Raw genomic sequence first — 15502 nt, 5'->3', positions numbered from 1 at the left:
GCAATCATACTCTGATCTTTTGGAAATAAATCCCACTGAATTCAGTGAGATTTACTTCTAGGTAACTGAAAATAGGGGGGACATGTATATATTGCCACTGTAGCAATTCTTTTATTATTGCACTTATAAACAGAAAGAGATCAGAACAGAGGATAAGGTGGATTTTTAAGGGCAAACAGAAATGAAATATTTTCCCTAAAGTAGGTATTAAAAGAATAGAGCAAAATGGAATGAGCAGGATGATGCAACCCTAGTACAGTAGTACATTTTTACTCAAAAGTAAATCTAATTTAATCTTGCTTCTAAGTAACTATGTACAATTACAACCTAAATCACAATCTCAATCTAATATTTATTCTTACGTTTTGGAGATGGACAACAAAGCTGAAGATTTATTATACTCTTAACTTGCATGTGGATTTAACCCAGTGGGAAAGTCTTCAGGCTATTGATTTGCACTGGCAGTAAAATATTTCTATTACTGTTTTCTTTCATCTTATTGTGCCATAACTTTAATGGTGTAGTTTAGTGTAATGTTTGGTGACAGATAAAAATAATCAATTCCTATCTTCCAGAGAAAACACATCAAATGGAGAAATACTTCCAGTGCTTTACTTGCTTTTCCATTACCTTTAGAAATATTTGGATCTAAAATAAAAGAGCATCTTTGTTGGTTTGATATATTGTCAATATTAATTTATATTTTTGAAGACAATCTCTAGATGCTAGTGTTATTAATGTAGCAAGGACAGCCTCATGGTATGCTGGTATCCGTAAAGAGCTGGATTATGCCAGTTATTATTTTGAATTATTTTATGACTCTGATTTGTTTGTAGCCTAACATTATATATTATGGGAAATGTGATATTCACCAAAATCTGCTTCCCTCCACCCGCATTCAATTTTCTTTTTTCCTAGTGACAATTAATAATTTATTTTCAGAGGAAGCCCTATAGCAGCCCATATGTAACAATCAAACAAATAAAAGGGTGAAAAATGTTTGCAACAAGGTGTATTTCATTCTGTATTTCTGACTTTCCTATATATTATTTATTTATTTATTTATTTATTTATTTATTTATTTATTTATTTATTTATTTATTTTTATTTTTATACCGCCCTTCTCCTGAAGGACTCAGGGCGGTGAACAGTCAGAATAACAAACATATAATGTGAAATAAAAATAATTTAAAATAATTAAACCGATTTGGCTCATCAATTAAGATCCTCAGCGTAGAATTTAGATAAACTGAAAATTTATGCCAGTCCAGCTTGGTAAAATAGAAAAGTCTTCAAGGCACGACGGAAAGTACGGAGATCTGGGATCATTCGTATCCCTGGGGTATCCTGTTCCATAGGTCAAGTGCCCCCACAGAGAAGGCTCTCCTCCTGGGAACCACCAGCCGACATTGCTTTACTGACGGCACCCTCAGGAGGCCCACTCTGTGGGAGCGTACTGGTTGGTGGGAGGTTATCGGTTGCAGAAGGTGGTCTCGTAGGTACCCAGGTCCTAAGCCATGGAGCACTTTAAAGGTAAGAACCAACACCTTGAAGGGCACTCGGAAGACCACCGGGAGCCAGTGCAGCTCGCGTAGGAGAGGTGTTACATGTGAGTGTCATGTCACTCCCATAATCACCCACGTGGCTGCATTCTGGACCAGTTGGAGCCTCCGGGTGCACCTCAAGGGTAGCCCCATGTAGAGAGCATTACAGTAATCTAGTCGGGAAGTGATGAGGGTATGAGTGACTATGCGTAAGGAGTCCCGATCTAGAAAGGGGCGCAACTGGCGAATCAGGCGAACCTGATAGAAAGCTCCCCTGGCCACAGCCGTCATATGTTCTTCTAAAGACAGCCACGTGTCCAGGAGGACACAAAAGAAGAGTGGGAATAGGAAATAATTTTTGCCATGTTAACTGGTTCCAGACTAAACATTTAGCAGGAAAGACAACTAAACAACTTGTTTCTAAATAACCTTATGTTCTCTTATATATGGTACCATAGAGTTCCTATTTTAAAAGCTAATTTTGCCTTCTCCCCAAATTCCATAATACCTTTCCTGGATTCAAGGTAGTTTAAATTAAGTAATTTTTCATTTTAAGTAACTTATAGAATATATAGAATTCATTACTATATCTTGATATATGATCAAGATATATGATATATGATCAAGATATATGATCAAAGCCCTGTTCGTTATGTTATGCACATGCAATCAATCCCTGTTGAACAGGGAATAGAACTTCAATTATATGGTTGTGTCTTCCATCTAAAGCCTGATACATGGACTCAGTTGGAGGCTATTAAAAGTAATTTGCTCATACAATAAAATGGAATCTTCCAATTAGAATGTCTATGAAAGCGAAAGCTTCTGGGGAAGCTATGAAAGAGAATGCTTCTGGGGAATGCTTCTGGGGAAGGAGAATGCTTCTGGGAAAGCAAATTGCTTCCAATTTGTTGGGCTTTGACCTTGATGAATCAAATGGATTCTTCTGATATTTATTCAGTGATGTCATTGTTGAGGCCAGAGTCTAGGGATGTACTCAGCAGAAGCAACAGGTGATAAAAACAATAGTCATTATCCATTAGATTGTCCAAAGACCTCAATGACTTTGTTGCTTCACACTGTTCACTCTAAACCAGTGGTTCCCAACCTTTTTTTGGCCATGCCCCACCTAAGCATCTCTAAAATCCTGATACCCTCCTTCCCCCCGTGACATATAATTCTTCCTTTACTCAAAAACTGAACTCTACTCACACGGAGGAAGCCTAAAAGTCCATTAACTTGGTTTAAACAAGGTTCAAATTGCCCCCATTAAAAATCAAATCCCCCCCCATGGGGCGTGGGCCCCACATTGGGAACCACTGCTCTAAACCTATGTCAATTTTAGACTGTGAATCCTTCTTAGAAGTTACTGAAAATAATCATTAGTAGAAATTTAGTAGAATTTGTCTATCCCTAATCAGATTATAGATGCCAAGTTTCTGTAAGAGGAGGGTGGATATTTCAAGTTGGTAATGTGTTTTTAAAATATTGTTTGAGAGTAGGAGTGAAACTAATTGTATGGTATTTGCACACTAAGTGTTTCTCCTTCCCTAAATATATCTTGTTAATAGGGCCATCCAGGCAAAGAAGGGCAGACTGGAGAGAAAGGTGACACGGTATGTTTATTTATTTATTTATTTTGCTGTATAAAGTGTGTATGTATGAGTGAGTGTGTAATTAGAAAAAGAGTGACAGACAAGGAACTATGTTAACGGTGATCGATATCTTAGACCATTAAAACTATAGTCACTGGAATCTAGCTTTTTACAAACTTTTTTTCTTCTACTGAAGAATATTTATTTATTTCTCCCATGCAATTCTTTTTGTACTATTTTAGCTGTACAACTCTGAGTGGTTAACAAAAAAACAAAAGTGATATATAAATTCATCAACTGGATCTTCTCTATTTAAGGATACAAAGAGAACGTTCAGCATAAAAGTGGGTAAAAGAGAATATTTTCCATACCGTTTTTGTTATTGGCCATAGATGATGATGATGGTAATAATTTCATACTATTTATACTGTTCTCTAGAACAACCTGGTTTTCCCAATGCTTCCGTCAATAAACTCAATAATTAAAGAAATAACTCTATACATTTTCAATAAATTAAGCAATAAATCTGCCCAGAGTCATTTTGATACGAAATGGGCGGCAAATAAATAAAATAAGAATGATTTTTTATTCTATTCTCAATGAATGCCCCACCTGTTTTTCCATTTTAAATTACTTTCAATAAAGTAAACTTTTATTACTTCAAATCAGAGGTGAATCCAGCAGGTTATATCAGGTTCTGAAGAACCAGTAATGGAAATTTTGAATAGTTCAGAGAACCGGTAGCGGAAATTTTGAGTAGTTCAGAAAACCGGTGAATAACACCTCTGGCTGGCCCCAGAGTGGGGTGGGAATGGAGATTTTGCAATATCCTTCCCCCAGGAGTGGGGAGGGAATGGGGATTTTGCAGTATCCTTCCCCTGGAATGGGGTGGGAATGGAGATTTTGCAGTATCCTTCCCCTGCCATGCCCACCAAGCCACGCCCACAGAACCGGTAGTAAAAAAAAATTGGATTTCACCACTGGTTCAAATGAAGTGAACTTTAAATTACTACTCAACAACTTTATGTTGGCCAGGTTATATTGTCAAAGTACATGTCACACAGATAGCTAAATCCAGCAGACTAGTTTTAAAACACTCCATGCTGAGCTGAATATGGTAGGTAGAAGTCTGAGCATGTATTGAACTACAGTGGTAATTCAGTATTCATCATAAATTGGTTTTGAGAGGTGCAATGAGTACCAAAAATGATGAGTATATAGGAATAATGTAATGCAGGGGTGTCAAACTGGCAGCCCACGGGCCAGATGTGTCATGTGCAGGCCACGCCCACCCCAGCTCTGTGAAGGGGAAAAACATCACAAAACATTGTGAAACTTCACAAGTTTGACACCCATGATGTAGTGAATCACAAGGCAGATGACAATGATAGGTTTTAGCTTGTGCGTTAAGACCAAACAAACAAAAAGTACTAGGACAAAATTATCAGACCAAAATGCTTTGAATACCAAATTTGTTGAGTTTCAAAGCAGTTGAGTACCAAGGTACCACTATGTTCACAAGAGCATGGACCAACAGATTTGAAAGATAATGTTTTTACAGATTAGTACATTAAAACTATGGCGAGGAACATCCGTCATCTAACTAGAGATAATACAGCACAGTATCATTACTGAAATGGTTCAGCAGAATACAGATGGTTCCTTTAATTCCATAATTCTTCCTTTTTATCCAGTGGTGTTTTTTTGCCCAACATTGACTATCCAAAATTCTAAGTGTTCTTCTGTAACACACACACACACACACACACACACACACACACACACACACAAACTCTTAGTAAAAACAATGTTTTCCCTTCCCTTATTAGAAACAATGTTTCCAACATCTACTAGATTAATGTAGTAAATATTAATTGCATTTATTTTTTGTTTCTTTGCTCATATAACATTCTATTTATGTAATGGTCAATGTATGTAAAAGGAAGTATGCAGGTTCTCAGTCCAGGTTAAATTTACCTTAGGTATTTGTGTATGGGTGATAGAATAATTATTTCTTCCTCCATTGACTTCATTTCTGACCTCCAGCCAATCCTGTGTAAATTAAAAGAAGAAGAAAAACATTGCAGCCAATGAGTTACTTTTAATTTTCTCTTGAGGAATTAATGCTTCCAACACTGTGAATGATAGTCCTAATCTGGAAATGTATCCTAGCATAAATAAAAAAGGAGAGTCAGCCATATGTGTCCCTCTGTTAAGAAATATAGGAACTAAGGATAGCATGCCCAATACTATCATGGTATTTCCTAATGTTCATAAATTAGTATAAATAAAGATTTATTTGATGTGATTTTTAAAAATTGGCTATATAAAGGTATAAAATTGTCCTAAATAGCTATATAATTTGTCATTCAATTTAGATGGATTTGCATGGCACAGTTCACTGTAGCCTTGGTTTAAAATTCTATATTTATTTCCCACTACACTTGAAAAGCCTTTCTTAGTACAAGTTTTACTAAATAATTCCTCAGTTGACTGCCATTATGTACTCATTCACAATTTGGGCTTCTTGACTGATGCGATATACAGGCAGTTCTCAATTTATGACCAAGGTGGATCCCAAAATTTCTGTTGGTAAGCAAGACCGTTGTTAAGTGAGTTGTGCCCTATTTACCATATTTTTTGCCACAGTCGCTAAGCGAATCACTGCAGCTTTTAGGTGAAGCAAGCAATAGTTAGGCTTCTTCATTAATTTTCCTTGTTGGAAGCTGGCTGGGAAAGTTACCAATGGGGATCACATGACAGTGCAGCTGTAATAAACACCTGCCAGTTGTCAAGCACCCGAATTTTGATCACATCACCATGGGGATGCTGTAGGGGTTCTATATGCGAAAACCAGTCATGTCAGTGCCCGTCAAACAGTCACTAAATGAATGATTGTAAGTCGTTCGCAATTGCCTTAAGTTAACATATTTCTGGATATTTAAACTTGAACCCTGTAGATTATATTAAGAAAGCATGTTCAAAACAGCAGCTGCTGATACTTTTGAAAAGTAAATGTGTAGCATCATGTGTGTTGTCGTAGTACATGTATGCTGTTTAAACTTCACATAGCATAATCTAAATACAATTCAATGTCTTTTAGGGGCCTGCAGGTCCTCATGGACCAGTTGGCTATCCTGGTCCCCGTGGTGTAAAGGTATGGCTAACATTATGTTTTTATTTGATAAACAATCAACTTGGCATTAATTTTTGCTAATCTGGTCCCTTGGCCATTGTCATCTGTATTTTCCCGTAGGGTGCTGATGGCGTCCGAGGGCTAAAGGGTGGCAAAGGTGAAAAGGTAATATGTTAATTATTTTTACATTCTATTGCAAAAAACACCCCAACTAAATGTGAAAATTTAAGTGAAAATAATGTCTTATTACATTTAGGTGCAAAATTATTATATGGTGGCTGAAAAATTGCCACAGTGGCAGAGTACCCTCCTGAAATGTCTTCAGATGGCCCAATGGTTTCAGCAAAAAAATTATTGTATTTCTTTCAAAATAGGACATGAAATGTCAAGCATGAGAAATCAAGAAATTCAGGCAGTTCAAATGAATATAAAGATTTATTGCAAGCTTAAGCTCTCTATAAGAATCTGTACTACTACTAATGGTAGTAAGCAAATAGACAGTAGATAAGTGTTAGTGGAATTCAAGGTGGGCCTGGACTTAGATCTCTTGTGGGTATGAAGGGATTTAAGACAGATGACGTATTTATCTCCTCCCTCCGACTCAGCCTAGTCATCTCCCATAGAAAATGTGCTGTTCCTGACTACTTTGATGTGATGCATAAGAAAAATTCTATTCCTTTAATTAATTAATGGCCAATAATTCTAGCATCATTATTGCTGGGAACTACATTTCCCAGGATTCCTGATTTTTGAGATATTATTTATAGCATCTACAATTGTATTAAAGATTACGGGGACTCTATGAACATGACAAAATGTCAGAAACAGGAATGGACAAATCTTTTCATATTCTACAAAATTTGCTTTTTTCCCCAAAGTTCAATTGGACTATACTGCTGGAGAGCAATAACTGTGTAATAAATATATCTAGAGTATTTTTTTAACTTTACAAAGTTTGACCTGCATTTTTTTTGTACTCAGGAAAATTCATAAAATTTAACCTGCCACTTCTTTAAATTTACCTCTTAGTCTGTGTGTTTGATCTGAGAACTGCTTGGCAAAATTCAGAGAAGTAAGAAAAAAAAAGGAGAGATTTATGTTCTAATTTGGGAGATACTAATTGTGTCTGGTAGTATCCAAATGTAAACTCATAGAAAGCAGCCTACAAAGGAATCCTAGAAAGTATTTGCCAAGGCTCATAATACCATTGATATATTACAAAAGCATTCTAATGTTTGATCCCAATGATTCCTGGTTCATCCACCAGCATCAGAAAAGATAACATTAAAAAAAGAGAAACAAAGACTGTCAACAGAATAAACTCATTCTGAATTAGATGAAATGCTAGATTTCATTGACTGGATGACTTGGAAATGCTGTTTTTTTTTTAACTTTCCAGGTGCAGATTTGCTGTGGTTACTGCATCATTGCAACAAATAACATATGGCTATGTTAATCAGCCTTTAATCAGTAGTAGTATATTTGGGTTATATTCCAATCGACTTTTGAACATGAAATATCTGATGGGAAAAAATCCCAACACTTTTAAAGCTGGAAATATAAGTAGGAAATTTAATAAGGAAAAGTAATGTTATAATGAAGAACTCATTGACGAATTAAGAAATGAATGCTCTTATTGCCTTAAGCACCTTTCTCATTATTCATTCTTCTTTTTTTAAATCTGAAAAGTAATTCAACTCAGCTGTGACATTTTTTTCCCGGATACAGAAATTGCCATATTGCAGTAATTTGGTGTATTATGATCTAGCTTTAGTAATGTACATTATTGTGACTTACAGCAAAATAGCAATGTTATGCCAGTCTAATACTATAAAAAAGGCTTGCTTTGAAAATAGCTATGGTTGTCATATGCATTATATTAATTTATCCAAATTCTTTAACAACTTCCCTTCTGATTTCTTAAGGAAGTCTATTATGTTTCCCTTTCTCACAAAAAAACATAGGGTGAAGATGGCTTCCCTGGATTTAAAGGTGATATGGGCCTTAAGGGCGATAGAGTAAGTATTACTTTAAAACCTCTTTAGATCTATTGAGGAATTGTATTTAAATTGATAAAGAGAATTTTCATCATCACTTCATCCACTCAGGAGGTTTTTTAGTCTCAATTGAATACTTAGAGATCTCCGTTAATGAAAACTACTGTGTTATGGATATGATTGATTCTTCTGAAACCTTTTCTGTTCCCCCAAAAGGAGAGGCAAGATGACTATATTAGATTTTTAATAATTAGTTTCTATGTTGCTCCGGTCATCGATTGACTAAGGAATTGACTATCCTGCCATGTGTAAGTAGGAATAAAGCAACATGATAACTAACAAACTTTAACACCCATGAATTTAATACAATATAGTAGACTATTCCTATGCTAAGGAACCGTACAAATCTATTCAGTCATATACTATATAGGAGGAATCTTTTAATTCACCTCCACTCAAAGGCCTGATGTAATCAAAACCAGATTGATTACTGTCATAAATCCCAGTACAGGTATTCCTTAATTTATGACCATAATTGGGACAGGAATTTTGGTCACTAAGCAATATAGTTGTTAGGCGAGTCATCTTGAGATCTGATTTTATGATCATTTTTACCTCAGACACCTGGTTGTTAAATGAATCACGTGGTTGTTAAGCAAATCCGGTTTCCCCAATTGACTTTCCTTATCAGAAGCCATCAGGGAAGCTCACAAATCACAGTTCCATGACACAAGAAGTGACAACTATTGTAAATGCATGCCAGCTGTCAAGTATTCAAAATGGGATCACATGACTTTAGGCGTGGTGTGACAGTCAAAACTTTGAGATGGTTTGTAAATCACTTTTTCCATGGCCATTGTAATTTTGAAATGTCATTAAACAAACAATTGTAAATCAAGGACTACTTAGATTGTTGTGCTACTTCAATGCCCAGAGAAGACCTTTGCCATCAAGACCTTGTAGGTGACAATGTTTAGAAGAAGGAACCTGAAGGCATGTGATCTTTGCTAGCAAGACAATGGTTTAAGCTTTGTACTAGAACTTCTCTATCCTCCATTCCTCTCCTTGCCATCCCTACCCAGTAGATTGATGAGAGCTCTTTAGTAATTGCTTTACTGCAAAACTTTAGGAAATGTCAAAAGATACATTTGCTTTTTGAGAACTTTTCTTAAGAGGTGTATTTTATGGGGCTGCATGGCTTCTGATTTTTATAATCTGAGGATGGGTTAAAGCTTTTCATTAAAGCTTTATTTATGCTTTATTAATCATTGAATTTTGATTAATACCGGTATTTACTGTTTAATTGTTCCATATTGTCTCACCTTGGCTGGAAGGTAACCTTAAAGTAATTTAAATTATAAATTAACAACACACAGTAGTAGAATCATTGTACATGCATTCCTGTATGCTACTCCTGAAGTAGCACTGCTTTTAGTATTCTCCGGACATTTATGATTTATGATTCTCATTATTGGTATGAATGTGTAAGCTTTTGTACTCTTCTGACAGATTTCAAATTGCTTGTTGCTTCTTCTTACAATGGTAGAGTCAACTTATGAAAACCTCAAAACCTCCAAAAACTTTATAACAAAATATAGCAATTGATTTTCTTTTATTTAGCATTGTTAATATAGTACAGAAGCTGTGTCTCAATATAGTACAGAAGCTGATATTTTACCAAAGTTGCATGCAGTTTCATACTGTTGAGCAAGAACATTCTCTATGCTATCTGTATTTATTGATATATATATATTTTGTATATAATGGATCAAGGTGATTTTTAAGATGGATCAAATTTGAATAATACTTATTAAATTTATTCAAAATAAATTGAAACCACTGCCAAGATTAATAACAATAGCAATAGCACTTACAGTAGACTTACATACCACTTCACAGTGTTTTTCAGCCCTCTTTAAGTGGTTTACAGAGTCAGCATATTGCCCTCAACTATCTGGATCCTCATTTTACCGACCTCGAAAGGATGGACGGCTAGCTCAACCTTGAGATGATCAGAATTGAACTCCTGGCAGTCAGCAGAATTAGCCTGCAATTCTGCATTTTAACCACTGCGCCACCATGGCTCAGATGATAAATCTTGAGGGATCTGGAACAAAAAGGTTTTACAGAAGAAAAAACTGAATGAGGATTTCTTCCTGTATCACAGTTGGCTCTAATTAACAGTGTCAACCTTTCTGATTTTAGCCAGAACAACTAATGAGGATGCTTATTAATCAAGTTAGAGAAAAGAAAGCAAAGGGATGCCAACTTTTTTGCTTTCTGGGGTGGCTCCATAGTTATTGTCTTTAGAAAGCTTTAGGAGGAACTTAATTTGAGAGAGTCAGTAGGTGGGTTTTAATTAGTGTTCAGGATTTTGTTTTGTTTTTTATTATGGAGACAGGTGGTTAATTTTTATTGTTTTATTTACACAATATTTTTAAGGGTGAAGTTGGTTCTCTTGGTCCCCGAGGAGAAGATGGCCCTGAAGGTCCCAAAGGTCGTGCAGGTCCCACAGGAGACTCAGGTGGCCCTGGCCAAGCTGGAGAAAAGGTGAGTAATGGTTTGATATTTCTATTATGAGAATTGACTGGTACAATACTAGCAAGAATGTGACAGAAATAATTGAAACACAAAAGCCATATGGAAACATGTATGTAGACCGTGTGGGGACTTCAGATTTGTCATGTATTTGAAGTTATGAGAATATATGTCTCCATATGTCCATAGGGGGGGAAAAAACAACACACATTTTTACATGATGACTGTTATGCCAGTGGGAGGTGTAAAGTGGAAAACCAAATCTCTCACTTAAAACCACAGTTTCTTATCAAGGAAAGAAAAGAAGAACCACAGTACATTAACAATGGTAGAGCAATGGACCAAGAGTAATTTGTAACGTCTCCTCAATATTTTGTTTCACTTTCTGAAATAGTCCCTTAATTGACTATTCCTGGATTGTGTTTCTGTAATGTCTGTACATTTAGGCAAATTCTTTCACCTTTTCCAAATTACTTCCAGGTGTCCTTTGTCTCTGCTTGGTGTGTAGATAGCCTTTCATTCAACTACATTTCTGCTTGATTGTATCGGTGGTCTGATCAAAGACAGGCTTGTTTATAAGAATCTTTCAAATGACTCTCCCCAGGTGATTCCCTTTCCATGTGAAAAAGAGAAAGGAAGGTTACAATTTGATGCTAGAGAGTTTATAAGCTGTCATAAAAATACTTTCAAAGTCAGATCATTCATTTCAGAAAATATTCCTTTCAGCTTCACTTAACTGTTGGGAGCTATTTGGAATTAATGATCCTTATAATGTTTCAAGACATCTTGCCAGCTGTTAAAAAGGTCATGAATAAAGAACGCCACTAGTATAATTATGGATAAATGGTAGCATAATTGGAAAGTTATCACTAAGTCCCCATTAAATTCCAATTCCATAAAAAACAAGAATATATGAAACTCACTTTCTCCCACAACCTAAATTAATTCCTATTGTGCTACTTTGATAGGGAAGTATTACGATAGATATAGAATTCGACTGAAAGGAATATGGGCAGAAGAAAAGAAGACAAGAGTTAGTGCAATTTTGCAAAGGTTGACATGAGTGTATCTTTATGTGAAGTTGTTACAGGTTGGTTATAGAGCAAGCTGCGTCTTTACTTCCTCCGCAGTTTGTGCAGGGATAATAGAATCTTAGAGATGAAAGAATCCATTGAGGCCATACCCTGCTCAGTGCAAGAATTAAGGTATCTCTGATAGATGTTTGTCAACTATCTCCTCCAATACATCCAGCTCTTTCCCCTTGCAGTGCCGACAATTGGTTCCGCTGTCAAATTACTTTTTGTATTAAAACATTTTTAAGGTTTCTTTTTAACATTCATCTAGAATCTGTACTCTGCATCCCATACTTTGGGTTGATAGAGAATAAATCTTGGCCTTTTTCTGTGTGACATCCATTCAGTATTTGGCAGTCCATCCTATTGCATCACTTCTATCCTTCTTATTAAGGTTAAACCTAACCAGGATTTTTCCATATAGGATTGGAAAATCCAGTCTTGCAGTTCTCTGATTGTCCTCATTATCCTTCCTTGATTGTGTTCCATTTTTTTTTCTGTAATCCTTTAAGTTGTCGTGTTCAGATTTAAACACAAGGTGTGACAGAACTATTATTTTTCATGATTTGAAAATGGTACAACATAACTACTGATTCAGCCTAAAAGCATGTTTGCCTTTTTTTGTAAGCAAAACATTTTGCTGTCTCTTGCTCAGTTTGATTATAAATTGAATAACTAGTAATTGCAATACATTGGTCCATTCAGTTCATTGTTCACCACGGGCCATGGAATGCATACCCTATTGTCAAAGAAAAGAAAAATAAAACCTGTGTAGTTGTACCTCTTTTTTTTTATTATCACTTTGCTTTTAGCATCTTTTTCGAGCAATTGATATACTAATTCTGTTACTTGCCTTTATTCTGAAATTACAAAAAAAAAAAAAAACCTTTTGTTGTTGTTTTCTTCATTCTTTGTCAACAAAGGCTTATGCTGAGCTTTATACTTTCTGAAGCCAGCTCTACAATTTTGGACTACTTGTACACTCAAACCAACCATTTTTTTTCTCCACATTTTTATTAGTTAAAGACCAACATTGGGTAACTGTCTTGCTTTCCTTCAACTATTTCTCCTCCCCCTGCTGTGATTATAATTTTAACACCCTTTAGTTTGATGAGTTCTTGAGTTCTTTTTCTCTTCAGCTTCAGCTTGAATTTTTTTCTGTCAAATTTTCCTGTCATTGCCCTGAGCTTATTGAAATTTATCAGTCCATGGTTCATTTATATACATTCAGATTTGGCATGCCTTAGAATCAGGATTTTCTGTCACTTTTCCTACCTGAAGTTTTTGTTTTTGTTTCAATTGGGAAAGGGAGTGAAATAATAAGTTGGAGAGAAAGTAAAACAAAATACAACACAAAATCCAGGAAGGCTAAAAGCCATAATTCGTTGAATTAGTTAACTCTACCCAAATGTAAACATTTCAGAAATAATATTAGATTATTTGCTCTAAAAATTAATAAAAGCAATATATACTCAAACTATCTTACATAGCAACAATAATTAAATGTGTGATACATAGTTATTTTTTTAAAAAACAACAACATTGTTTTATTAGTTTGGATGGCCAATATTATTTCATATTGCATCTTTAAAATATTTGTCTAATGAGTCACAAAATCTAATGCTACAAATTATAAAATATAGATTAAAATATTTAGCACATTTCAGAAGATCATTTAAGAAAAGCAGCAAGCTTATAATTGTAAACTAACACAAGTTAAGATTTAAGATTGTTTACATAGGTATAAAATGTATTAAAGACACAAATTTCCTTTCCTCTTGAATAGCAATAGCAATAGCATTTAGGCTTATATAACGAGGCACAGTGCTTTACAGCCATCTCTAAGTGGTTTACAGAGTCAGCATATTGCCCCCAACAATCTGGCTCCTCATTTTTACCGACCTCAGAAGGTTGGAAGGCTGAGTCAACCTTGAGCCTGGCGAGAGTCGATCTGCCAAACTGCTGGCAGCCAGTGATCAGCAGAAGTAGCTTGCAGTACTGCACTCTAACCACTGCGCCACCATGGCTCCTGGAATGCTTTTGGATGGAATGCTTTTACAATTTCTTACTTGATGAGATCTCAAGGATCATAACTATGTACATTTCTGAGGACCCTGATTATTGTATATATTAATAATGTATATATTAAAGGTCTCAGGAACATCTTTATCATCATAGCTACTGCCGCCCTGAAAGTTTGAAAAGTGAATATTTCAGGGTAAAAAAAGGAGTTCGGGAAGTTGAAATATTTAGCTAAGGCCTCAAATTCTTCCTGATCCCATACTAGTTTCTCCTTGCTATGTGTCTTCTACTGTTCTATATTTTAATATATTTTCCTTTCAGCATAATGATCTTTATTCATTCAATATGCTTAACTGGATTGGAGAAGTATGTCATGGGAACATACAAAAGGGTTCAGTTGGCCCTGTCAGGCACTGGGGAATTAAATTAGCTCAAATTAATATTCTATCATGCAAAGAGTTAAACTAAGTCCAACCAGTTAGATATATCATTGGAATACCCAAAAAGAACTGAAGAGAAAGTGCAGCTGAAAAAGCAAACGTCTCCATTTTCGAATTCTTGCCAAGGCTTGGCAGCGCACAGCACATCTTCCGAACTCTGGTTTGCAGTAATGGCCAAACAACACCTGTTTGCACAGTCAGTATTAAAGAGGCCAGTAAAGTAATGAAATTTTGCCAGTATTTTCTCAGCGCAAAGATTTAACAGATATTAAGCTAGGGATTCCGTATTCTCATTATGTATTGCTAGAATCATTGATAAGGAGATTTGATTTGTTAGTGACTGACTTAGTGAAGTGTTCTATGAGGGCAGAAGCAGTGTAACAGTACAAACAACGTGACCCTTGCCCAAGAGGGTTTGCCTTACTTTTGCATTATGTGACTATTTACATTTGGTTCCATGAACGAAAACATAATCAATTCAGAAACAGATAACTTTTGGAGAAAATATAGTGCTGCCAGATATTTTGTTTGCTCAGAGAGAACCAGGTGCTTTGTAGAGCAGAGGCATGCTTAAGCAAAACCTCAACAGTACTTAATTCCTTTCTTCTGGACTAGTACAGTGATGCCTAACCTTTTTGTTCTCACGTGCCGAAAGTGCGTGCACCCATAATGCAATGCGTGACAGCGCGTGCTCATGCCTGCACCCATAATGCAATGCGCATGACCTATGACCCACCCTCCCATGCATGTGTGTGCTACTCCTGCCCCCTGCACATCCATGCATGGCCCCCCTGCCCCGTTTTGGACCTAGGAGGCATCCCTGCAGCCTCCTAGGACCAAAAAAGGGCCACGGGGGGGGCGCACAACCCCTGCAGTCTGTTTTGGGCCTCTTAGCAGGCCTCCCTGCAGCCTCCTAGAACCAAAAAGGGGCCACGGGGGGTGTGATAATCCCGCCCACTCCCATGCATGCACATGTGACCCCCCCCCAGACATGCAGGCCCGTCTTCCGCATGCGAGACCTGAAAATTAGCTGGCCAGTGGGAGGCGCGCACACATGTGGGGTGGAGCTGAGTTGGACGACAGCTCATGTGCCTGCAGAGAGGACTCCACATGCCCCCTGTGGCACACGTACCATAGGTTTGCCATCACGGGGCTAG

General features: G+C 36.5%; 1 protein-coding gene across 1 annotated transcript in view; it reads left to right on the top strand.

The window, feature by feature from the left end:
* Window positions 1-15502, top strand: part of COL11A1 (collagen type XI alpha 1 chain) — a 274990-nt gene that overhangs the window by 145402 nt on the left and 114086 nt on the right. The window contains exons 26-30 of the mRNA XM_060690063.2: window positions 3116-3160; window positions 6243-6296; window positions 6396-6440; window positions 8240-8293; window positions 10715-10822. Of these exons, the coding sequence (XP_060546046.2) occupies window positions 3116-3160; window positions 6243-6296; window positions 6396-6440; window positions 8240-8293; window positions 10715-10822 (306 nt within the window). The remainder of the gene's footprint in view (window positions 1-3115; window positions 3161-6242; window positions 6297-6395; window positions 6441-8239; window positions 8294-10714; window positions 10823-15502) is intronic.

Source organism: Pantherophis guttatus, chromosome 3 (genome assembly GCF_059756535.1).
Source record: "Pantherophis guttatus breed Tessera chromosome 3, ASM5975653v1, whole genome shotgun sequence".
In the NCBI taxonomy this organism is placed as follows: Eukaryota; Metazoa; Chordata; class Lepidosauria; order Squamata; family Colubridae; genus Pantherophis; species Pantherophis guttatus.
Note: the sequence above shows the minus strand (reverse complement) of the source record. Positions and strands in the feature narration are given on the sequence as shown.